The sequence below is a fragment of the Corapipo altera genome, unplaced genomic scaffold, assembly GCF_003945725.1.
Source record: "Corapipo altera isolate COAL_440 unplaced genomic scaffold, ASM394572v1 67, whole genome shotgun sequence".
Taxonomy (NCBI): Eukaryota; Metazoa; Chordata; class Aves; order Passeriformes; family Pipridae; genus Corapipo; species Corapipo altera.
In genome coordinates this window covers 7,662,319-7,687,771 of record NW_020884906.1, presented here as the reverse complement: position 1 = coordinate 7,687,771, position 25,453 = coordinate 7,662,319, and the positions used below count along the sequence as shown (strand labels likewise).

At 43.0% G+C, this 25,453-nt stretch overlaps 1 protein-coding gene across 3 annotated transcripts in view; it reads right to left on the bottom strand.

The window, feature by feature from the left end:
- The window catches only part of KIAA1671 (KIAA1671 ortholog), a 70,831-nt gene that overhangs the window by 41,105 nt on the left and 4,273 nt on the right, over positions 1-25,453 (bottom strand). For all 3 annotated transcript variants that reach the window (XM_027652255.1, XM_027652254.1, XM_027652256.1), the window contains 4 exons: positions 7,945-8,067; positions 5,599-7,246; positions 4,718-4,811; positions 459-3,662 (listed from right to left, as the gene is read on the bottom strand). In XM_027652255.1, the coding sequence (XP_027508056.1) occupies positions 459-3,662; positions 4,718-4,811; positions 5,599-7,193 (4,893 nt within the window). In that variant the 5' untranslated portion in view covers positions 7,194-7,246; positions 7,945-8,067. The remainder of the gene's footprint in view (positions 1-458; positions 3,663-4,717; positions 4,812-5,598; positions 7,247-7,944; positions 8,068-25,453) is intronic.

The following is a 25,453-nucleotide window of genomic DNA, read 5'->3' as shown; positions in this document are numbered from 1 at the left end:
TGGAGTTCCACAGACAAAATAATATTTGCTTCATTCAGAAAAAGACAAAAAAACAAAACCAAAGGGAGGTCCAAAAAGATCACTGCTGACAATTTATAAAATAAAGGAAATAACTTCTTTTCAAGTAAATATAAAATTGGAGAGTTAACAATTTAACATCCCAGGTTCATAGCATTAATAATATAATAAACACACGTTTTAAAGCTTTTTCAAGCTTTCCATGGAAACATCAATAAATATTTATAGACTTACACCAAAAATCTGGCCATTTAATACAACACACATTCCTCAACAAAACAGAACCCAAAAGGAAATGAACTCTAATGAAAAGTATGAACCTGCTCCCTTGCTGCAGAGTCACAGTTGGCGCTGAAAAGTGGTATGAGACACAAGAAAGGCTTTAATAAATAAAGTTCAGTTTCAGTTACAGGAAACACTTTGATACCATTTGGAAATACCTTTTTATCTTCATGGAAGAACAGTTCTGACGGAGCTGACACCTTGTGTTTCCACCCATGATCCACACTTTCCAGGGGGAAGCTCTGCCTGGACTGATGTAGATCCTTCCTTCCCCTCACCTCCTGCATCAGTGGCAGACTGTCTCTTCCTTGGCGGCATTTTTCCGAGTAGGATCGTCTCAAATCCGGGGGTGCTGTTCCAAAACCAGACGTGTAGCTCCTCCAATCAGTTTTAATCTTCACACTGGAAGAGTCTCTCTCACATGTCGCCTTATTTGCGTTGTCTTTGCTCCTCACTGTGGAGCTCCTCACTATGTTTTTGCTCCAGTCACCCTCTGGAGACACCTCCAAGAACTGTTCTTTTGTCACCAACCTCTTCTGTAAAAGCCCATCATCTGCCTTTATGGACAACTTGGAAGCAAAATTGGCTTCCAGCCTCTGGTCTGTCCCCACTACGTTTACAGGCTGTACCTTCTCAATTACGAATTTTGGACTCTGATTCCTGGAGGTTAAATTCACTTCCTCGTCCTCATCAACAATGAAAGTTTTCTTCCTACTGAATTCCACAGATGAATTTACAAACTTCTCTGAGAAGAAGATGCTGGGGTTTCCCCAGTAAGGAGGGCTGAACTTTCTGTCTTTGGACTTCAGCTTATCAAAGTCAGGGCTACGTAATTCCAGTTTCTCTTTGCTCTTTTCATTTAGAATTAGTTTCTCTGGCCTGTGTTGCTCTTCTACACACTCACCTGCTTTGTTATTAACAGAAGAGTGATCTGATCTACTCTTCCACTCGTTCCAGCTGTAGGAAAGACTCGTCCTATCAGACACATTTCTTTTGTTCTTTGATTTCTCCCTACTCAATGAGCTGAGATCTTCAGAGAGCTTATCTTGAACTTTACTGGCCTTGGCTGACTCTTCTTTATATTCTGCCATAAGTGCATCAATATCGAGAATTTGGGATCTGTAACTACCCTCAGCCCTCCTGACAGGTAAATCAGGATTATTTTCACTCCTTTTCTGGGGGCCTGGTTCAGTGTCTTTACGTACCTGTGCTGAACATGGGGGGGACCGGGGTTCATGGGAAGAGGAGACTTTCCTTCTGCTACTTTTGAGATCAATTTGAACTGTGTTTTCCAGGTTCTGTTTTAACAGGAAAGCATCAACATCTATAATTTTCTCTTTAGAATGATCCAGACCTTTTTCACGATGCTGTTGGTTATCCTTCCAAGACAAATTACCAAATGTAACATTTTTGGATAAAACAGCATCTTTGTTGTCTTCCTTGACCCAATCCTTGCTAATATGCACTTCCCGGGAGTCCTCTCTACAAGTTGCACTCATCACATTTTTATTTGGTTGCTGCAATACAGGTTTGGACCTTCCTGGAAAAACAGGGTCCAGATTAATTGCTGCTCCCCCACTTGAACTGGAAACTGTATTAATTTCACTTGCACTGGGAGCACCAACAAAGCTTTTCTCTTTTTTGATACCAGGAATCTGATAAGTCACTGCAAAAAAAGTTGCCTTTGGCTCGAAGACAGAACTCTGATGTTTCAAGTAATCATCAGAACTGCCAAGAACAGCCTGGTTTTCCTCACTCCCTTCCAGCCCTTCTTTGATATTTTTGTTTCTCTTTTTAAGTGAATCCTCATCCAACTGCAATAAATCTGTCCGACTCAGCCTCTTGATATTTTCAGGAGTGAGCCACACAACTTCTTCTGCCTTGGCCGACTCCTGAGGCAAGGTCCTCCTCCTCCACCTTTCAGAAATCTTCAAGTCAGAAACACTACTTCTGCTTCTCCTGACTTTCTCTTCTGGATCTGTTACTCTGAGTTTTTCACTGTTTTCAGGAGCTGCACTAGCCAAGCTAAAGTCTCGCTCTTTGAAATTAAAGTCCAGACTTTTCCTTAACCCAAAGGCCCCAGATTCCTCTTTATTTATGGTTTGTACTTGTGCATTAGGATGGTGGCTAGTGGAAGGTTTAAAAAATTGTCCACCTGAAAGCCCTGAGGAAGAATGGGCCCCGTGTTTACTCACACTTGTTGAAACAACTTCACGATCCAGGTTGGTTCTGAATTCATAAATGTCTGTCCCACCTGCCCGAAAACTCCTTTTCTCAGAAGAGCATTTCACCACATTAGACTTCTCTGCTTTATCTGTGGAAGAGACTTCACTCTTATCACTTCTAATTTCAGAATGTAGCTTGTTTACTTTCTCATTAATTCCCAAAACTTTACTTTTGTTTGTGGAATAAGGTATTTTCTCAGTTACTATTAACAGCGAATCAGGTTCTGTTTTATCAGAGTCCTTTTTCTGTTCAGGTAAAGTGCATTCACTGGAGAGAAAATCATTAGGTTCTCTCAACACAGCCTTGCTTGTAAGAACTTTTACCTCTCTAGCTTCTGAAACAACAGTATCTTCTTTCAAGTAGAGAGTGTGACTACTTGCCCTCACTGACTGCCCCGTGTGTCCAACATCCTCATCAGTTTTATTCTCTTTCACAGATGATTTTCTAGCTCTGAGTGTCATGGCCTTTTTCTCAGGAGCCATTGTGATGGCTTCACTAAGAGCCCTTTCCCCACACGTCTGAAAGACTTCATACCTGGGCTCTATTCGTTGGTAAATTAGAGACTCTTCTGCATTTTTAGCAGTGGGTTTTTCACTTTTCTCAACCGAAGATTTTTCTAAGAGAATCATTTTCTTGTCTTCACTCGAACAAGCTGGTTTGCCACTTTTCTCTGCATCTGCTGTGTGTTTGGATGAATCAGATGGCTTGTAATGCTCCTTCTTTGCAGCGGTAGTTTCCTCCCCTTCTCCCATCCACGATCGTCTGCTGGGCCCCAAAACCACCACGTCTTGCTTCGCCTCAGGCTCCTGGCTCCTTTTCAGTGCAGCATCAGCCCCAGAGTGCTCAACAGCAACGCTGTGTCTCTGCACATTGTGCTCAAACATAGTGGCTCGGACAGTTTTAATGAAGGGCTTTTCCAGAAGTGCTGGGTTTAATTTTTTTTCAAAACTGCTTGTGAACAAGACAGAACTTTCACTTTGCTGAGAGAAATGCTGAGCATCCCCAAGGAAGCTTCCTTTCCTCTCCAGCTGATCAGGTGTATTGGTTATCTTTGAAATGTGCCGGGATTTCCAAGGCTTCCCAGTAACATGTGCTTCTGTGAAATCTGTGCCTTGTGCAACCTTCAGCTCCTTACTCTGGAATGAGAAAATCCAACAGTTAAGAGAGTTTATTCAAAGATGTGCAATAGAGTTTATTGTAAAACTTACTTGCACCTACTCTGTGCAACACAGGGAATCAAAGAATACTGGAGGTCTTACAAGAGTTCCATGTTCTTTTCAAGTTTAAAATTTAAAACTTGGAGTTGACTCCAGATTCTCTTAAAAAAGCTGAAGAATGTCAGAAAATTAACACTGAAGACATTTATAAAGATTTCTAAGTCTGACCTATATCATTCTAGGAATTCAGGGGAATTTTTTTAATCCTACTTTCTTGTCTTCCATTAATGAAAGATTTCCTTTAAAAAAAAAAAATTGCTCTTCTTGAAAATAACACTAAGCTACAGAAACTTTGCACCTGTAGCTCCTAGTTTCCTTACCATATATTCCTATCTTAGACAGGAAAAAAGCACAGTCATGAGAACTCACAACAAAACAACCTTAAACTACTTTAAATCTCCTCTGCTAAGAAGTGTCAGCAGAGAAGTTCTGTTTTGAAACACCGAAGTGTTGCTTAGAAACAAAGAGAGCCTAAAGCTTCCACAGCAAATCATCACTTTCCCTGGAACACTCTATTGTCTAAACTGCTCAAGTTATTGTTGAGGAGGCTGACACGCAAGGTCCAGGTTGTGATTAATCAGGAGCTGTGACTCGGATGTAGGAATGCACAATCCTAATGCTCTGCTTGGAGAAAATAAAGAATAATCACAGCACAAACCCACCACAGCCACAGGTGATTCACTGCGTGGTTTCACGTGTTAGAATTCTTTAAGAATGGTACATAAAATCCTTCTCCCTCCATACCAGTCATACATTTAGCAGTGTGCACAATGAACTTTACCAGCTCAGCAAACATGATACTCCTCTACTTTATTGGTGTGTCCTAAAGACAGACTCACACCAGTAAACCCACTGGGATTGTGTCAGCAATAACACTCTCAATACCCATTTAAAAGTCACACAGAACAGGACAGCACTCACTGCCCTCCCAGCGCAATCCCAGCTGGAGCCCACTTGCTGTGCCACTTCCTTACTTTTGGATTTTCCTGCGTTTCACGGATAGGGTCAGTTCTGGCTTCAGCAGGTTTCTCAGGCTTTGCTTCACTGCTTGATGTTGGACTTGAAAACCTAAAGCAAAAAACTTGTATTACTTCTTTAGTCCAGTTAGTCAGTGAGCAGGTTCACTGCTCACCAAAGCAGACTGGTAGAAATTCTCCAACAAATTTCATTTCTTAAAGGAGAAATATCACTGTTTCATAGAAAGTTACTGTATTTGCTGGTTTAATTGTATCTAGACTGAAGGATTGTTGTTTCCCAAAAAGCTGTTAGTTATGCAGCCTATTTTAGAGTAGGAAATTCAGAGATACATAATGAACTATAGCACCTCTTGTTGACAAGGTGGTGATCAGTCAACGGTTGGACTTGATGATCTTGGAGGTCTTTCCCAACCTCAATGATTCTGTGAAAAGAGATGTTAATCTCATGCCTCAGTTAAATTTGTTTATTTTGATCCCAACAGTGAAATCAGACTCCTGCCTGCCTGAAATTCTGACTCCCCATACCGCTGTCAGGAGGACCATTCTTTTGCCTTCTTCCCAGTCCATGAGCTGGCAATCCACAGGCTCACCTCAAGATTGTAAAATGCAGGAAATGTTAATCATGGATCTACAGTTACAGCTGCATGCAAAGGCCACAGTATCGGCAGATTTATTTATTTTTTAGTTGTCAGAGCATACTTCATTAATTTTTCTCTCTTTTCGGGTACGAAAAGGCAGGAAAGGGGCTCAAGAATAACAGCATAAAGAACTACATTCAGTGGAAGCCAAATGATCAGCTATTTTACTGGACTGAGAGAGCAAGTTTTACTGAACGACACGAAGTTAAGAGGATTAAACAGAACTTCTCTGCAACTTACAGCTTTGTGAGGTCGGCGGAGAGCGGCCGTGACTGCGGTGACCTGCGCAGGTTCCCCCCCTTAACGTCGGCGTTTTCTGCTGTCAGCTCCTTGATTCTCTGCTGGATGGTCACGCACCTGTTCTCCTTCTCGGCACTTGCTGGGAGAGGCTCCGTATCCACTGCGGGACTGGGATTTTCTGAAGTAAACAAACTAATGTGTTTTTTGACACTTCCTCTTAAGATATTACCCTCTTTTTCTGAGGAAGCCGCAGGGCTTTCACAGCCTAGAAACGTGTACGTTTCCTTCTGATCTGCTCTTTTCCCCCCCTTATTAGTTCTGCTTTCACTGGTTGTTTCAGGGCTCCTTTCAGAACTGTGCAAGTTAGTAGTTATTTCTGGGTTTGTCTCAATTTGTTCACTTTTAGATTTAAGTTTCGTTTCCCACGTGTATTTCCCATTACTTAGAATGCCAATGTCCTGACTACTGCATTTCAAATTTGTTTTAGAAGAACTGCTTTTATTAAATTCAGTTTCTTCAGATTTTGGCCCCATTTCAGATTGATCATGACAACCCACATCAGTAAAAGTAATTATGGATACGTTTTCCTTGCTTTCATGGGATGAACAAGTCTTCTTGCAAGAAGAAAGATCTTTATGTTCAAACTTGGCTGTCAGGTCCATGGACAAAGGCCTTGGTTTTCTAACCCCAGATTTCTCCGGGGGAGATTTTTCCTCAGAAGCTTCCGCAGTGTGATGCTTTTGATCTCGTAAGGATTCCAGAAAAATAGCAGACACTGGTCTATGTTTTGCCCTTTGCTGGACATCAACAGAGAAATCAACTTTATTGTTGAGATTATTTGCATGATCACTGTTTTTCTCCTCTGGGTGAACTTCATGAGCATCTTTTTTTTCCCCAGTTTTGAGGGAGTTCCAAGAGACAGGTCTGAGACTGGAGGAAAATGACATCTGCCTATGGATAGATCCTTCAGGGTTCCTGGATGTCTCGGATGGTTTCTCCAGCTTCACACTGCACTGAAGGTCCTTTGTCTGCAGAGTAGCAAATCCTCTGCGGTCCTGAGCCCTCTTCTCCTGGGCCAGGCTGACCTTGGCCTGCTCTGGCCCCGCTGGCTCGAACAGAATGACCGTGTTGGCACTGGGCCCAGTGTAGAAAGTCATGTTTGTGACCACGTCACTGTCAGCCTGATTTCCAGTTTCGATCACCTTCTGATCTACTAACGGAGGAACATTTCCACTGAACACCTTCACAGATGACGTCTCCTCAGTGGCCGTTCCGATCCGACTGCTGGATCTGAAAGCTGGGACAGGGGGTTTAACATTTGCAAAAGCCTCTGGAGGCTTCTCTTTAGAAAAGGGCTTTGGGAAAAGTCTCGGCCTCGATCCCAGCGACGGCATCTTTGCGGATCTCAAGGAACTCCCAAACTTCTTGTTCTCTTCGAGAGTCAGGGATGCTGAAGCCTCCTTGGCCTTGTTGCTCGCATCCGAAAGCACGCTGACATACACACGCTGCGCCTTGTCCTCGCTCCGGAGCTCAGTCAGGTCAGGGACTGCCGTCAAAGACGCCAAAGGAGAGTTTATTTCTACTCTCGTTGCCATAGCTGGAATTACACATCCAACAGAACTGAAAAACTCCAACAAGGAAAAAGAGTCTGCAAAAAAAAAAAAAAAAAAAAGAAAAATGCAAGTATTGATGCAGAGTCAGCATGAAGATCAAATATCATCATTCTCATTTAAATTCAAGAGGAAGCAAACTCATATCAAGGTGCCTTTCAGAGATGCTGTTTCCAGAATGTATCATGCTGAAAGACATAGTGTTCCTTTTCCTTTAAAAAACAGCAAGAAACACCATTATTCACTGATTTGGCCCAACAACCAAATACATCACAAATCCTGCAAGAGCCTCTGCACAGCACTGAGGTCCCATTGGTGGAGTACATTTTAAAGGCCGAGACACTTAGAAATAAATGAATTAATTTATTTTTTTGAAGCAGAGGTCTCAAGAGAACTTGTGGACTCCCCATCCCTGAAAGTGTGTAAGGACATGTTGGATGGAGCTTTGAGCAACCTGGAAGGTGGAAGGTGTCCCTGCTCATGGCAGGATTTGAACAATATGAGCTTTAAGGTTCCTTCCAACCCAAATCACTCCAAGATTCCACACTGATGTACAAATGTCAACTCTTCTTTACAACATAAGCAGCTGGCCAGGTGCATTAAGTGTATACTTTCAAACTGCCAAAAATATCAGGATTAGTGTGACTGAAGGTGTTATTTGTTATCTAATAGCCAAGGCCCAGAACTAAACAATGCAAATAAACGTAATCCTACAAATCCCCACTCTCCCACTTACCATAATTTGCATTTGCTGCTGCAACCAACCCATGGGGCCCGAATCCCTTCTCATAGTGACAAGAGCTCTGTCACATTAAGGACAGGAAAGGCAATCACTGCAGAGACACTGCCCAGACCTCACCTGCAAATAAAAAGAGTTCAGAGTCGGGTGTGGCACATACCCAGACCTACACCGGTAATGCCATGGAGACAAAAATCCAGAGCATTTTAAAGAAAAAAAAGCTGGTTCCCAAGTATAAAGTCACCTGATGGAACTGCATAAAGCAGAAAAATGTTTATTTTTCAAACAGTTATTAAAGAACCAACAAGAAAATACCACTAAAATGTCTAACAGAAAGGTGAAGGGAGAGTAACTCAGGCTGCACAGCAGACACGCTAAATCTGAACACAGTTAAAACCACATTTCAGAGAGACTGCTTACAAATCCAAGTGCTGTCAATCACTGGTTAAACACAGAGTTCTGCATTACTATAATCTCAATTACTGTAATTTACTTTCTATTGCAAAGCTCCTTTCTGGGACAGCAGTCTGTGAGGTGCTACCTGAGCAGCTGACCTGCAAACGGCTGATTTTCCATCAAAATGGGACTTTTACCATGACAAAGCAATTTTCTCCAGTATCTTGCCAGCAAACAAAGGAGAAGAGCTTTGGCTCTAATTAAATTCTTACTGCGGAGTTGAGGGAAAACCTGAAGTAATTAGAATTTCAGCTACAAGAAGTAACCTGAATTTTCTTAATAAAAAATATATTTAAATTTGCAGCAGATGCAGGTGGCTAGGTAAGGTTACATGATTTTTTTCCTTTAAAAGATGCCATACTCTTCATTTTTAGGAAATGTATGCTGTATTTTGTAGGCAGGGGCTCAATTTTAGGTTGCTACCCTTTTGTCTCAAGGGCACTTTTGACACTTCTCACCAGCCCTATTTTGGTGTGAATTTACCATATAAATACACTTATTTGCAGATTCTGTATGGAGCTCCCTGCATGTGATTATTAAAGACCCCAACCAGGATCTTGCCTTCCTGGGTCTGCAGTCTGCAGAAATGGTCATTTCACCTTCAGCTTCCCTTGACCAGACTTAGCCCACACTGGCACTGAAATGCAGGGATTTATTTTTGTCCCTGTTTGTGCTCCCTCTCTCAGGCAGGCAAATGAACTCCGCTCACCTTGCCCGTTCCCTTTCATCTTCCAATCCACTTGGAGTTCTGTCTCAACCACTTATCCCCGATGCCATCCCTGACCTCGCCGTTCGGAAATAGCCACTAACCCAAGCAGCTTATCCACATCAATCTGTCCCTTCCACAATCTCACAGACCTTCATGGAATCTTCCTCCCTCTCCCACTCCTTTATTCTAAGAAATGCCACCAAAATCCGATTAAAATGCTCTCGCATTCCAAGGATGCAAAGGTTTGGGAGGTGCCCTGAAGGGAACAGAATCATTGCTGGGAAGAGGGCAATGCTCACAGGCAATACTGCAAAGGGAAAAATCCAGCTGTAGAAACAGCATCTGTCTTGCAGTACCTGAGAATAAGTTCCCTCCTATCATTCTGTAGTTCCTTTTCTTTGGAATAGAAGAAGGGAGCACAGAGCTTCTTAAATGGACTAAAACTTGATCCTCAACGGAACGCGAGGCAGTGAATATACAATGAGAGAACTAATCCTGGCTAACAGTGTGCAACACTTCTCCAGCCAACATTCCTAACCCACAATTTACCCCTTCCTAAGTTTCATCACACTCCAACTTCACAGGACCCCATTTTTCCCTACATAATCTACCGAAGTCAGTTGCCAGGTTTGAAATTCAGATACCCTGTAACAGATACAGGGCCCAAAGCAGACAAGTATTCCAAAAAGAACAAAATATTTTGGGGAAAAATTAATCACCCAACTTTGAAAACTAAAAGGCCCCTGTGATTCAAAAAGTACATTTGATAAAGAGGAATCATATTATCAGTGCCACATATAATATACACTGGACATCGTGTCTTGCTTTTGAAGCATCTCAGTTTCGAGAAACCTACTTCTCTCTAATAAGATACCTCTAGTTAAGCTGGCAATGTAAAAAATTTTGGGCAATTTAAAAAGATCAACCATAAACTTAATTGCAGGAGGATTTCAGATGCTATTAATATTTAGTAATACTACTGTAATCGTACTACTACAGTTGTAAATCCCTCATCGTCAGCTACAACCTGTTGTTCCCTTCCCTGACCTCCTCTGCCCAGGGACAGTGGGCCAAGCTGCCCCTGCTGCCATGTCCTGCTGCCCCTCTGTCCCCTGCTTGTCCCCATCCCGTGTGCCAGAGCCCCCAAACCCCCTTGTCCCTGGTTCTGGGCACTGTTTCTCTTTGTGCTGCCCAAGCCGTGCCCTCGCTCCCCTCAGCTGTGCTGGGGCATGTTCTGTGTACACAAATCAAATTATAAATGTCACTGAAATTCTTTCTGAAATACTTCCTGTTTTAAAAGAAACTCTGGCACATCAAGGCATGGCTCTTCTCTGCTGCTCCTCTTCCTCAGCTTCCAAACACCTGCAACTGGGATTTTTCCTGGGCCAAGCTGAGCCACCACAGGGTTTTATAGAGATGTACAGGCAAATACTCCTCCAGGCTCCTCCAAGCCTTCAAATCTTAATGCCCTGAGGTGTTGTTTGTATTTTTAATTAAAAGATCTATCATTACAAGGGATATTAACATTCTTAATTAGAAATCAAAATGGATTATTCACTTCACAGGGTTATTTTTGTAAAAAATCACACGGGAAGGGCTTTACTCAAAACACACCCTTGTCGCTGGCACTTGCCCACCCTCCACACACAACTATTATTTACATCACTTCTAATTCCTTTAAGCCTATTAAGACAACAGCAGCAGCCTGCAGATAATTTTTCCACCATGAATCACGTGATTATTGCCTACTTCCTTGCTCATAAATAAGAACGTTTTAAATGACACAAAACAAAATCATCTATAATCTGTCCCTGAACCTCGCAGCAGATAAACAAGTCCATCTGTCTTCTCTAAGGATGGAAAGCATAAAAATGGCACAGAGAAAATCTCTCTGCTATTAAAAAAACCCAAACACACAAAACCAAAAAAAATCCATCAAAAATCCAGTTTATTACATGGAAACCACGCAGAAAGCCTGGCTCCAGCTGAATATCCATGGCTGTTTGCACTAAGAATATTCCATAGAAAATTACCAAACACAAAGTTTTTCTTCTTTAGATACAACTTTATCAGCAAATCTGCTTCCACTGTACAAAACTTGTTCCCTTTATTGTGTAAATACAGGAAGAGATTTGTATAATTACAGCTATTAACAGCTCCTGAAAAAAGAGTTTTGCCCATGACTATGGTTGGGAGGTTGAAACTGGGTGGTCTGTCATGTTCCTTCCAACTCAAACTATTCTGCAATTCCAGGATTCTTCCATATTCCCCTGCCCTACAGGTTTTCCCTGGCATGAGCCACAGGAGCTACTGGGAACAGATGACCATAAACCACAGTTTATTTCATCCCTCCTACAAAAGGGATGCCCTGCTGTTGTAAATGATTCAGTCTTTAAAAACTGTTTTCTTCTCTCTTTTCTCCTTCCTGTCCTCACTGCCCATACCCTCGGATCAGTCCACAGCAGTCCCTGTCAGTTCTCCAAAGCAATCCTCCTGCTGCTGGTTGCTACACTTGGAGAGATGCTGATGGGATCTGCTCTGCTAATTCTTATTTAATCCAATCACTTACTGGGCACGTACGAAGAACAGAATAACTTGACCACGAGTGTGAGCACTGACAAGAGCATGACTTACTACAGTACAATCAAAATAATACAAAGAGGGGGGAAAAAGCCTTTTCTGAAACTTTTATAACCAAGTAGATCATGTAAGTAATTCAGTAAAAAACAGGCCTTTTCTATTCTTGGGCTTAAGCCTGATTCACATTATTATTCACTGCAATGGGATCCATCAGTTGTATTTAAGAGGACATTTGAGGTCTCTCAAAGAGAAAGATTAACAAGAATACCGTCATACTGGTTCTAATTCTTAAAAATATCCCCAGAAAAATTCATTCACAAAGTAAAAACAAAATGCATTCAAGTTATCTTTTCCCAGATTTACAGTCAGAAACTCAGTTCTGCTTCTTAATGATCAAAACCTGGAGGTTGAGAACTAAAACTGCATATTCCAAATCTCACAAGCCAGATATGACCTGCAAAGCCTCACAGATCATTAATATTAAAATTCCAAAGCACTGCAAAATTTAAAACCCCCTCTCTCCATTCCCCATGTGCAGGTCTCTTGGAAGCCTCTAGTGCTTTTCTTTTAAAAAAAGGACACTGTTCTTTTGGACACTACAGTCCAATCCCAGCCCAGGGATGAAATTCTCCACTCTGACACTTCCTCCCACTGAGAAAAGATTAGTTTGGTTAAATGAAGTGTCCATCCTATAAATAGCAGCATTTACAAGCACTTGTAAACCTCTAATTGCTCCTGCCAGTACAATTGCATAACAATCATCACCTGCCAGAGCTTCACCCAGATCCAGCCGCACTGAAGAACCAAAATATTTTCAAACACGCTTTCCATTAAGTGCTACCATCTCAGTACCAGGGTGAGAACTTTACACCTTGTATTTTAATCTGCACGCTGCAAAGGTCAGGCAGTTAAAAAGGGTAACAAATTATAGAGCTGCAGCTTCAGTAATTCAAACTGGCCCCACAGAGGCCACAACATTTGCTTATTAAAGCAAAAATTCAGTATTAAAAACACTGGCTTGTCCATGTAATGGTCAACATGAACCTAAGCACATTCCTGATGCAGGAGGACAATGAGCTGAGACGGAAAAACACCGCGAGGGTGATGAGGCACCACCACAGGGTGCCCAGAGAAGCTGTGGCTGCCCCATCCCTGGAAGTGTCCAAGGCCAGGTTGGACAGGGCTTGGAGCAACCTGGGATAGTGGAAGGTGTCCCTGCCCATGGCAGGGGGTGGAATGGGATAGCCTTTAAGGTCCCTCCCAACCCAAACCTGTCTGGGATTCTATGATTAATTTAAGATAAAACACAATTCAACAGCAAAATGCAACTGTGTGTAATTGAGACAAAACACACCATGACAGCTGCAGGGCACAGGGAGTCATCCTCCATATTTCCTTGAATTTGTGAGGCAGAGATGAGTCTGGAAGGAATGACTTGGGAAAAAAATTATACATAATAGTCTGCTTCCACAGTGTCAGCCACTGCTATTTTCATAACAATGTCTGTGTCACTTATGAAGCGTAATCAAACAGGATCAACATAACAAAAAGGGCCAATTGCTCCAGTTATGTCTGGAAAACAGTTTCAGCCTTTAAAAAGGTCCACTTTGCAACCATAGATTTATTACTGATTACCCATTTTGGGGGTTTTAAGATCCAAAAATTTCTCCACTCTAAGTTTTGGGGGCAATGACCACCATTCCATAGAAAATTCAGGGCAACTAATTCTCTGCCGAGATCGACTTCACCCAAGCCTGACTCTTGGCTGAAGATTTCCTCTTTGTACACCATGTTCTCCTCAACAGAGATTCCCTCAAGAGCACGGGGAATAACAGCACACTTGGCATTTCCTTCAACCTGCACAACTGCCTCATTACATCCCATTCCTCCATAATTTCCTTCTCTACAACCCTCTCATTGACAGTTTCACAGGAAACTCTTTTGCCTTCCCAGTTTTACAGAGGGTTTAATTTGTTTTAAAGTCTCCTGAGTCCGAGCTAGAACAAACCCTAACCAAAGGAAAAATGCTTTGAAATGTTGGTGAATCACCATTTTTTTGGTACCAGAAGCTGCATATCCTCACCCTCCCGCGTGAATCATCTCTTACTTCCAGCCAGCATTCCACATGAGGGATTCCACCCGGCTCATTAGTGGGTGGGTATTTTCAGAAAGTCCAATTCTTCTGGCAGTTGAAATAGGGAATAAAAGCAAAATCTTGATTTCTGCCAGCAGAGGATGACATTCTGCAGGACAACATGAATTATGGGATAAGGCTGAAGCGAGGCTAAAAGTGTGTTTGTGCGGAAGGTCGGTATTCCCAGCAGGCCTCTGAGTGCTGTTTTGTTTGCTCCAGTCACCAAACCTTTGCTTTTGTGGTCAGCTGCAAGTCCTGCTAATGTTCTTTTACATTTTATCCTTGTAAATGCATTTCACCCACAAACAAGACCTGCAAATAACCTCCCCATGCAGTTCAAGAGGAAAAAAAGACATTCCAGAAACAACTGCATTGCGTGCCAGATGAAATATTAATGACCAGGTTTGGCTACAAGCAAGAAAAACTGAAAAAAAGATAAAGAGGTCAAATTAAGGCTCTTCCAGGAAGATGTTTGGTCGTTTCAAGGAGAACTTTATTCTATCTGCAGCTCCCAAAGGTCAAGAGGGTCACGTCCTGGATACATCGCAGGGTGGAGACTTCAATTTGCAACCTGACAAATTTCTCCTCAAACCTTTTCAGAATCATCATAAAACTCTCTCCTGGTTAACTTTAACGTGGTCTTCTTGTTGCAGGAAGCTGAACTTCACTTTTAACTGTACTTAAAATAAATTTTGATTAGAGTAAGTTTTTCTGCACAGATTCTGAAGGAACTGGGTTAAATCCCTGGCTGTGTCTTTTTCATATTCTTATGCTGCATATCCTGAATACAATGGCATTAATCACACACTATTTTATTTATATCTCCTTTGAGTGTACGGTCTCCATGACCTTGCTTTAGAAAGGTGAAGTTTGGCTCATTATTGTTTGAGAAATACATCAGGAGCTACTGATCCCTCTGACCTCGGGAAAGTGGTGCTTTCCCAAAGCCCCCAGAGTTGAGGCAGGGCTGTGTTTCTCCAGAGGCTCCACCTTTGGGTGGGAATACTCTCATTTGGCAGGACACCATGGACACAGCTGAAGGAGAGCAAGAAGATAGATGAGCCAGCTGCAGCACAGACAGAAATATGGGATTGAAAAACAACTCTGGTATTCTTCTCTTTGATACTCCCCTACACAATACCATGCTTGGTACCATGTTTCAGCAGTAAAGGGAGCTTAGAGACCACCCACACCTGGAAATATTGACTGTAACTGTGCATATTTCCCGTCCTCTTGGCAGCAAGGGAAGACTAAGGAGAACTGTCTCCAGTCTTGGGGCTCACAGCACATGGATATCACCACTGGATTTTCTGTTTCACCCACTGTACTCGCTGCCTTCAGAGCTACCAGCTGCTGCAAATGTTTTAAAAGCAGCAATGATACGACTGGGACAGCTTCCTCCTCAAACGCTGGTGAAAACTACATGGACACTGACATCAGAACTACCTCATGGAGCAAAGGTGAAGTTAAAATGCCCATCAGAACACCCTGCAGTGAAAGCCCTTGCTGAGCCTGGCAGCCAGTGTGGAATCAGGCAAAGCCCATGAGAACGGGAGGAGGTGCAGCACTCCCACAGGAGATGGGGCTTGGCTGACCCGACAAGGAATGCAAGTCAAAGGATCGAGTGAAGCAGATCCGTGGGCTTTGGTTTATTAAAAAAAAAAATCCACCTACTCATTACAAAAATAGGCAAGTGCCTTCACAGCACTGTGAAGCTTCAGAAATAAACCTTAGCCATGGCCCTCTGCCCCCGGGCAGGAATAGGGGGAAGGAATCGTTTCTCTGAAGGTCACTGTACCACAGAAATAGCATGAGGTGAGATGACATTTCCTGCTTGCCTTCATGCCCAGCAGGTGCTTTTGTGTCAGAAGGACAAAGCCTGTAATCCTCTGATCTGCCTCCTCAAATTCTAACAGGATTTCCAGCACTGGAAAACACATTTGTGGCCTGGTACAGTAAACCAGCTTCAGAAAGTACGAGCTCAAGCTGGTCTGTGATTGACGTGGAGTTGCCAAGACTAATTTATAAATGCTGAGCCCTTATACATTCATCTGAATGATAAAAAAGGAATTAAGGTATTGCCATAGAGAGAGAAAAACAAAGCAGTTTCATCCAGACTTTAAGAAAACCTGAGGCTACTGGCCTTGCAGCACTACCCTGAACACAGTGAGAGATCACTTCAACAGTTTAACCATCTGAAGAAAAACCAAACTCATAAAAGTGGAGGACAAAGGAAACAATGACAGGACAGAAGACCAGAATCGTGACAGATTAAAAATGATATGTGTATATAACTAGCAACTGACATCTGTATGTGAGGTCTAACCTTTAAAATTCATTTGCTTCTGCAAAAAAGAAAGTAGATTTACAGTGCATTAGTTTTATACCTGTACTTGTCTTGACAGACAGATTTGGAAGCTGCACAGTTGCCAGTGAAAGACTCATTCACAAAGAGCACGTGCCACCTACAGATAAAACACTCCGAGCAGAGATGCTGCCATAGATTACACTGCTCCTGGGCTTTCACCTGGATAGAAAGAAATCACAGATCTCTGACTGGCTCAGGTTGGAAGGGACCACAGTGGGTCATCTAGTCCCACCTCCCTGCTCCATCAGGGTCATCCCACAGCACATGGCATGGTTTTGGAATAGCTCCAGTGAGGGAGACTCCACAACCTCTCTGGGAAAACTGTCATTGCATATTCTCAATATGAACAATTATGTTCTGCATCAGCTCTCACAGATCTACCATCATATGTCTTCTCTGATGGCTGATTTTCCACTTGCTATTTTAAAAAATCATATGCAAAAAGCTCTGTGTTCAACAGCTTTGGATTTGGCTGCTAATGACATGTTTTCTGTCAATACAGACAATATTGTCTCACAGCATTTTCTCCATTCAGTCCACTCGTCTACCTTTCAGACATTTGATTAGTCATAGCAGAAACATGTAGTCAAGCTCGGTCAACAAGCAACTACACTCGAGCCCAAAATACTTGTACCAGGCACTACTCTAGAAATGAACTGCAGCATCATGGGAGAAAGACACTGATAAACAGAGGGTTGGATGAGGTGATTCCCAGGAACAGATTATTCTGTTCCATGAACAAATCAACAATTTCAAAGCCTACTCCTCTAAGTCATAGCAAACTCTGCGCTAAAGATCAAGCCTGCTTGAAGCTGCACCCCAGCAGTACCGACCTGGGAGATAATGAAATCAAACTGCTACTGGTGGAGAAGAGAAGCACTATGACAACAGACTGGCAGACCTGGCATTAGTAAACAACACAACTGCATCTCCCAGGCAGAACCTTCATCCCCAGCCTGGGTCTGCAGGCACAGGGCTGACAGGCACTGTCAAGGCAAACCCAGCTCCCCACAAGCTTCCTTTGTGTGCCAGCAGAAGTGGATCCCAACATTGCTCTCTCGGATGTGCGAACACAGATGAGATTTTACAATGGACTATTTTTAACATGTCATCCCCATAATCCAAAAATATTTGAGGCAAAATGAGAGGAACAGTAGAACTGAAATTGGACTAGGGCTTACATGTCACTGTCGTCAGCTCTGGGGGAAACTCCCAGTGCCCTCATCAACAGCCGGACCACACTGAAAATCCAACCTCAGTCCCTTGGCCAACACCTCACAGCACAGACAACGCTGGTTTACCCAGCACCAGGCACAATGCAGGTGAGTTATCTGACAAAAACCTTCCTCAGCTCCTGCTCATACAGCAGCAATTCAAAAGCTTTACATAAAAGATGACCCAACTTTGAACAAGCCCATTATTAACAATCTTAAACTGGAATAATTTTACTCCAGTCATGCCTTTCAGGATACAGATGGGGCCATTAAAACTTATTCGGATTCAAATGCACATGACCCTCAGATTTACAATTTCCACTCACGTCCCATAAATATTGAAAAACCATTGGACTAGCAAGGTGGGTGGATCTAGTCTGAGTCAAATAAAATGTTGGTATAAAAGCCAAATACTTCATGGCATTTATCGCTCCTGGGACAAAATCCCTTATGTCATCCTCTGCTCTACAACAAATGACATACTGAGACATGAATTTTTTTGCCTCTCAGGTTGTTGCCAATGTTCTGACAGCTCTTTAATCTCTTCTGTGTGTACTCAGCACGGGGAGGATCCGGTGCTGCAGCAGGGTGCTAACTCCTGTCAGGCATCAATAAACAGTCCTGAGCTGCACACCATAAAAAACCTGCTCTGTCAACAATGTGCCAGAGGAGCTGCTGCTGCTGCCTTGATGATGATAAGGCTCTTTTTCCTTTGGTGGGCACATCTGGCTTTTCACATATGCAGGAAATAGTTGTTTCCCCCATTAATGCAAATGCCCACCTCAGAACCACTGGCTGGTCTTGCCAACTTGTACACGTGTTCCTTTTGTTACCTGGGAGCCGGTTCTTGTTATCAGCAATCCACAAAGGAGCTTCCCCTCCCCCCAAAGTGACATGAATGGAACAGAGCTCAGAGGGTTGTGTGTGACTGAGGAATCAGAGCAGTGACACTGCATTTCTCCCCTTTCTGAACAAAAGGATGTTTAAGCCAAGAACTCTGACAGCAACAAGCCTGCACATGCATCATACACTACCTTGTTCTTAAGAAACACAACATTACTCAGCAAAATCAAGGCCTGTAATGAATTATTGATAACACATTATCTAGAAGCTTTATGACTACTAAACAATCCCCTCCATCTCCCTACATGCTTGAGAAAGCACAGAAAGGGAAAAATTGCCTATTAATTGGAAGACAACAGTTGAGACACTAAAAACATTAACATATTTATTGAGGGGGGTGAAAGAAAAAAATAATAGCTGAAGTATAAAAAAACAGCTCTGAAATCCAAACGGTAGCACTGGGAACCTGAGAGTGCCTGGATGTGCACAAGAACTCGTGTGGAACATCCCCCCTGTCCAGCACATGAACAGGGAGGCCCAAGGAACCCCAAGGGCTGCTCAAACCACAGTCACAGCTTTGGCACAGAAGGGCATTTTTAACCACAAGTGAACAGTAGGGATTTTTTAACTTTCTTAAGCACAGAAGACACAGAAGCACTCTAACACATCAAAATGAAGATAGAAGATAATATGCATAAATGCACTTCAAGTGCATGGTAAAGTGTAGAGATCACCTATGTTTAAAGGCAGGATAATAATGAATAGGTGACACAGGCATATTCTGGAGCTCAACAAAAATTAGGAGGAATGAAAGATCACAGGAATGTTCTCACCAATTCATCCAGACCTGAACACCTTGGCAAAAGTACTCACTTGTCCATGAGCACCCAGATCAAGAAGCTTCCCTCAAATCACCCCCACCCAGCCACACACACCACAATTACAGCTGCCCTGGCACCTTATCCGAATTTCTCACGGCATATCCAAGGAAGGGATTTAGTAACCTGAGAATGAACTCACAGTGAATTTAGAAACACCTTTCTGAAGTTACTACAAAGAAGATTCCTTTGACTGAAATCTGACCCTAAACAAAACCAGGATACACTGACTTCTCCCAGCTCCCCACCTCTGTCTGCGTTACCCCCACAAAGCCACTCAGCAAAGCACAACCAACTGATCCCGGGTTTAGCTTCACCAGTAACACTGCTGGATACCTATGGAAGGCACAAAACATGTCCACTGACCTCAAGAGGCACAGTAAGTCTGGCAGCTGCTGAGAAATCTGCTGAGCCAACTCCTTGCTGGCCTTTTTGTTACAAATCTGCAAATTCAAACAGTGGCACAAAGTGGTCGTGAAAACAACTGGCACTGCATCCAAAATTTCTGCAGGAGGAATCCCACCTGAGTCAAATAATTTACAGAACGAGAGTCAATCCAATCCAAGCAGCTGAATATGAAGTATGGTGGGAAAGTGCTGCAAAGGTGGCAAGGGAAATCAAAGATCCACACATCCCAACACCTTTCATGAGACAGCAGCCAGTGGAGAACACTTCAGAAGGGATTTAGGCACAAAATATAATTTCTTTTGATTTTCCAGTAATGTGCAGCTTTGAGACTTGATAAGCCAACAGGAGATACCTGTTTAGTGAAGAAAACTGGGTCATTTTTTCATTTTCTTTCATCACATATGAGCCAACCAGCAAACTATGGACAAATGTCCATGTGAACCACCGGGCACAAACTCTGCCCAGGAATTGCCCTGATCAGCCTGAGTTCCCCTTCCCAGAGTCATCAGGTTCAAGAGCCAAAGTGCTCAAAAATCAGGGTGAACCAAAAGCAGACAGACAGGATGGGAGAGCTCTGCCTGACCAAACCTGCCCAGTGCTCAGGCAGAGTGTGGCCTGTTTGCTCTGCAGCAAAATGATAAATGCCACAGACTTCGATGCCTAATAAAAGTCAGACCAACCTATTCCAAATACTGTCCTGCACGTTGGTTTAAAGCCAATATTGGTTAAACACTTACAAACAACCTCCTGTTAATTATATAGTTTAAGATATACACTCATGCCTTAACAAGTTTTCCACTCCAGCCTCCTCTCCAGATGTAAGCGGGAGCAGGGCCACTGGATCAGCCAACAGCACACTCTGGTCACTGTTTGCAGACAAGTTCTGGTGCTGACTCTCTCTCTGAAGCATTAGCAGCTACAACTCAGCCTTCAGGAGCTCAGACAACCCCATAGCAGAGCCCATCCCATGCTGGCCACGGCACCTGCACTCAAAGCAATGCCAGGGACTCAGAACAGCCCCTTGACAGGAGCAGCAGAGCAGGAAACCCCCAGAGAGCCCAGTCTCCAAACGGCATCCCTCACCTTCCACGTGCTCTGAGCAGTTCTGAAGCTCCCAGATGCTCACCTGCCTCATTACCTCCTTCTCCACGCTCCTCAAGACGTTCTCAAAATGCTGGGTTTGGGGGCCTCTCCCATATTCACAGGCTTTTTCCAGGCTCCCATCAGCAACTGAGTGCTGGTGGAAGCAGTGTCACTAACGGGACACAAGATCTCCAGGGCAGAGCTGCCTCGCAGTGTCCGACTGAGCCGACACAAGCAGGGGAACAGAGCAGGCCACGGTTTATAAGGGTTTTAAAGCATTAAGAAAAACCCAGACTAGCCCTGGGCAGGAGGTGGGCAGGGAAGCAGGAGTCATCCTGCCCTAAGAACTCGTGGGAAGGCTCCACCTGTCCCGAGCTGTAATGATGCTCCCAGTTCCAGTCCAGCTTCCCAGGGTTATTAGACAGAATGTGACAGACACAAGAGCACAACCATTCCTGGAGCCAAGCTGAACAGAGAAGACGGCAAGAGCTTTAACTTCTAAGTAACCATTTTCTGCATTTTCAAAGGGTACAAATCTGGAATTAAAGCTGTTATATTTAAAAAAAAAAAAAACCAAAATAAAATAACCCATTGGAACTGAAACAAGAATTTTGGAGACAATCTAAAAAATATACTAAGCAGTTCCTTACAGAGCCAAGTTTGTACAAACACCACCTTAGCCAGCCATAAATCTACAGTGCAAAAAAACTGGATTCCAAATTAACTACTTTCTACATTGCATGCAACAGTCCATATCAACGAAAACAACACTCTGTGTGATTGTTACTTTACACATCACAAATAATCTCTGAAGATACTACACATACTGTTTAGGAAACAATACTAACAGACATTCCCAGTATTCAAGACCAGGTATGAGAGAAAACGCTCAATATCGTTTGTAAGAGGTGTCAGTACCAGGGCCTGAGTTACACATGTGCTTCAATAAAGTGTCTTTGGAAGAGAAAAATGTATATTTCATCTTCAACAAGGCTTAAACAAGGCTTCAGCCTCTCCATCATGGTATCATCTCCTTCAATTTGCTCCTTGTGCAAACATGACAGTGACACCATTTGAGCAAATATTTCATGTAAAGAACTTGATTCAAACTGAGATCTGCACACCAGTTTCTTGCATACCAGTTTGTTGTGAGTAACAACAGCACACAAGAAAAGCCTCTCCCCATCCCAAACTAACCCTCTGTACTCTGAGCGCAGAGCAAAGGCTCCGATGGAATCTGCAAGCACTGCAGAAGCAAAAGGAAGCGCAATTCCAATATGTTTAACAACTGAATTAGCATAATGCTCACCAGGCAGAAACAGCCTCCCTGACCTTCTTGAAATGCTGACCTCTAACTATTGACGAGCGTTTCCGATGTGCTCTGAGACTCAACCCTATAGAGGAAGAAGTCAAGGAAACATCCCCTGCCCTGTCAAGTTTCAGGAGAGCAGGTCACACATGTGGAAACCTCTCTGGCAGCCGCACAACGGTGCAGCAACAGCGAGCATCTCTTTCCTACCAGTTAAAATGTACTCAGAAGAGTAACAAAGACCTGAAGTCCTACTGGAAATTGCTGTAATCAGATCAATTCATTTAATCTCTCCTTTGCAGGCAGCAACCACAGAGCTGCAGGGATTTCATTATTTTTTTAAATATTCATTTTGTGAAGAACGTAAACTGAACATTATAATGACTTGTAAGAATTATGATACATAAATTCATGTTTTAGAAATGCTTAATATTACTTGGATAAATTGATACATTTATTACGGAATCACAGAATGGTTTGGGTTGGAAGGGACTTAAAGTACAACTTCCAGTTCAACTCCCTGGCCATGGGCAGGGACACCTTCCACTAGACCAGGTTGCTCCAAGCCCTGTCCAACCTGGCCCTGGACACTTCCAGAGATGAAGCCACAGCTTCTCTCAGACATAACTGTTATTGCAGGCTTGAACATGCAAAACACCCAGCCTCCATCATTTGTACAAGTGTACAGCAAAAATAGGTGATATTTAGACAACTCTGCAACCATCATGTAGCTAAAAACATTCTAAGGGCAGACTACACTAATATTTGACATTTAATAGTGCCAATACAGTAAGACACTGTTTGACAACAATAATAAAAGGGACATTTCTGCAAGGTCCCTCAGTAAAGGAGCGAGCCAGACGAGCTGCTCAGCTCAAGCAGAAAGGCCTGTTGTAAAAGGCATCTGTGCTCGTTTGGGTCAGTGAAGAATTCCCACTGTTCTCATGAAATATCAAACAATTACAGTGGCCAGAAATTCCAACTCTGTTTAAAACACATCCCGACTTTGCCGGGCTGAGCGCTTTCGTTACGGATGAGGCAGTTTTGTCCATTGAAAGCCTTGTATGGTTGAACATCCTCGCAGCAGATAAACATCCCTCTTAAATGTTGGCACAACTCCCTCCCTGGAGGAGTCGTTGGTACTACGGCTTCACTGAGACAGCAGCCAGGCCTAACACAGGCTGAAGGCTAAGCTCATTAAAAGAGCAGAATAAAGACAAAAATTCTATTCCTGTTTGTGTCTTTCAAAGTCTCATCAATTCTGTAAAATAAAGATCAGCCTCGTTTTAGGACAGCAGGAATAACCAGTTTTAGAACTTAACGCTTATTAACATCACTTGTTGAAAGGCACAGAAACCTCATATTTAACCAATACTGAGACTACAAAAACAGTTACTATGAAAATATAAACAGAAGAGGCTGATTTGTATGGCAACAATGTTGTTTGCATCAGTAAAAGCACACACAAAGCCTCCTATTTTCACGCACTTCAGTAGAACACTGGCAGCTTTTTACCCTTAGAAACTACAAAGGGTAAAACTGTTTGCAGCTACCAGAATTAAAGAAAAACTAATGAAACAAAAAGCATTCACATGTTCACCTCTTCCCAGTGCACCAAACCCCTGTAGTTTAGATTTGAACAACACCAGGCAGTTAACTCCTTTTTCTTCTATCTTTGCCATCCATCTTCTCTGCATCCAAGTGCTGCTCCTGCAGCAAAGCTGGAGTGCCCGTTCCTGGGCTGGTGTTCCCTGGCGCGCCGGAGCTCTGCCGGCCGCGCCGTAACTGGGTCAAGCCCGGAGTTGGAGTTAACAGCCCACTCGGCTCATGGCGATTCCCAGCCCCCAGCCAAATGAAAGGGCTGTTCTGACCTGGAAACAAGGCTCAGACCTCCTCCCACCCCACGTTAAAGATCACACTAATTCTGTGCAATAAGACAAGACTTACGAAGCCCGAGCCATGCCCACACTGCGGCATTGCCCTTTGGAGGAACTGCTGGAGCACACACACACTTCTTCCCTCCAAGTGAATGCTGTGGAGATACCAAACCTCCAGCAGTTGGATTGTTATCTTTCCCTGCTCATTACAGCAGGCTAATGACCATCCTGACTCGTAATTACTACAATAGGAAGAAGCTTTCAGTTCTCACACTGCTGCAAGACCAACATTATCTCCTTTCAGGCAAGCAGCAGCTTTACTCTAGCCCAAAACTGGAAGTTTTGGCACTTAATTCTGATAAGAACTTGTAATGAACGGCTCTCTAAGTGGCTTTAGAGGAGTCCAGATCCCCCCAACCCCCAGCGTTTAAGTGTGTGCTCATAGGACGTGACTCAACCACAAACAAGCAATGTTTGGGATAATAACCCTCTGTGTCCTGGACTGCTCAAATTGCATCACTGCAATCAGACAACCCTCAGAAAAAATTCATTTCCTCTCCTCAAGTGTGTTTTGTAGAGACGAAGAGCATAAACAGAAAATTCAATTCTCATTGTTTCAACATAATTGCAAGACATTCAGGAACTGTGAAAATATGTATTAATGATCTCCTATTTATATAGATGCACTGGAAAATATCCTCAAACTACCTGAAAGCTTTCTTGTCTGCAGAAGTTCCAGCATTACATATTCCAGAACAAACCAAAGACAGTGGGAAGCAAGAAAATAAGCCTCCTTGATTTGAGAAAAGAATCTAAAGATTAAGTATGATTCCATCAACAGCTTAATTTTAAGAGTCTGGATAATTTAAGCCTAGGCCTAAGGAAAATTATCACCCCGTAGACCTAAATATCCCTTTGTGATCAGACATTCAGGTCATACCAGTCAGGAGAAAAACAAGGGAAACATCAGTAATATTTTTTAACCAATAGTTGCAAAAAGATAGAACAGTCACCACGCTAAATTTAATGTGTTTTGATAACATTTAATATCTAGGTTTTCGTTTTCCTGCCAGTTAACAGAACCCAAGACACGGAAAGTCCTCTTCACCCACAGAAACCCACTTGAGGCAAACAGTAATTGACTTGCTCTGGTTTTCATTTGTTGCTCGTTATTTTTTTAATTATTCCTAGAAGACAGATTGAAAAAGAAAGGCCTGAGAGTTCAGAAAGAAGTTCATGTACGTCCTTCCAGGTCACTGAGAGGCAATGAAGGACAAGAGCAGTCAGGTTCCTCCACCTCTTCCAATCTAGCAAGTGGAGCATCTCCTCAGAATCAGAGCCTAACAGTCTCATCTCACTGGCAGCACACACACAGCCAATTCCTGGACATGGTTAGAAAAAGTCTGTATATTCAGCTGCATGGGGCAGGTGCATCTAGAGCATGTCAAGCATGATGTCTTCCAGTTAAGCTGTTAAAACTACCAGGCCTGTGGTCACTCAGAGGGCTGTGATTAGGATTCAAGACTACTTTGCTGCACAGGGAATTCCACAGCTCTCCCAACACTATTATTCCAGTCCCTTTGGCTGCAAGCTCAAGGCAAACACGCAGTGGTTTACACTGCAAAGGCTACTGCCACAACCAGGGAC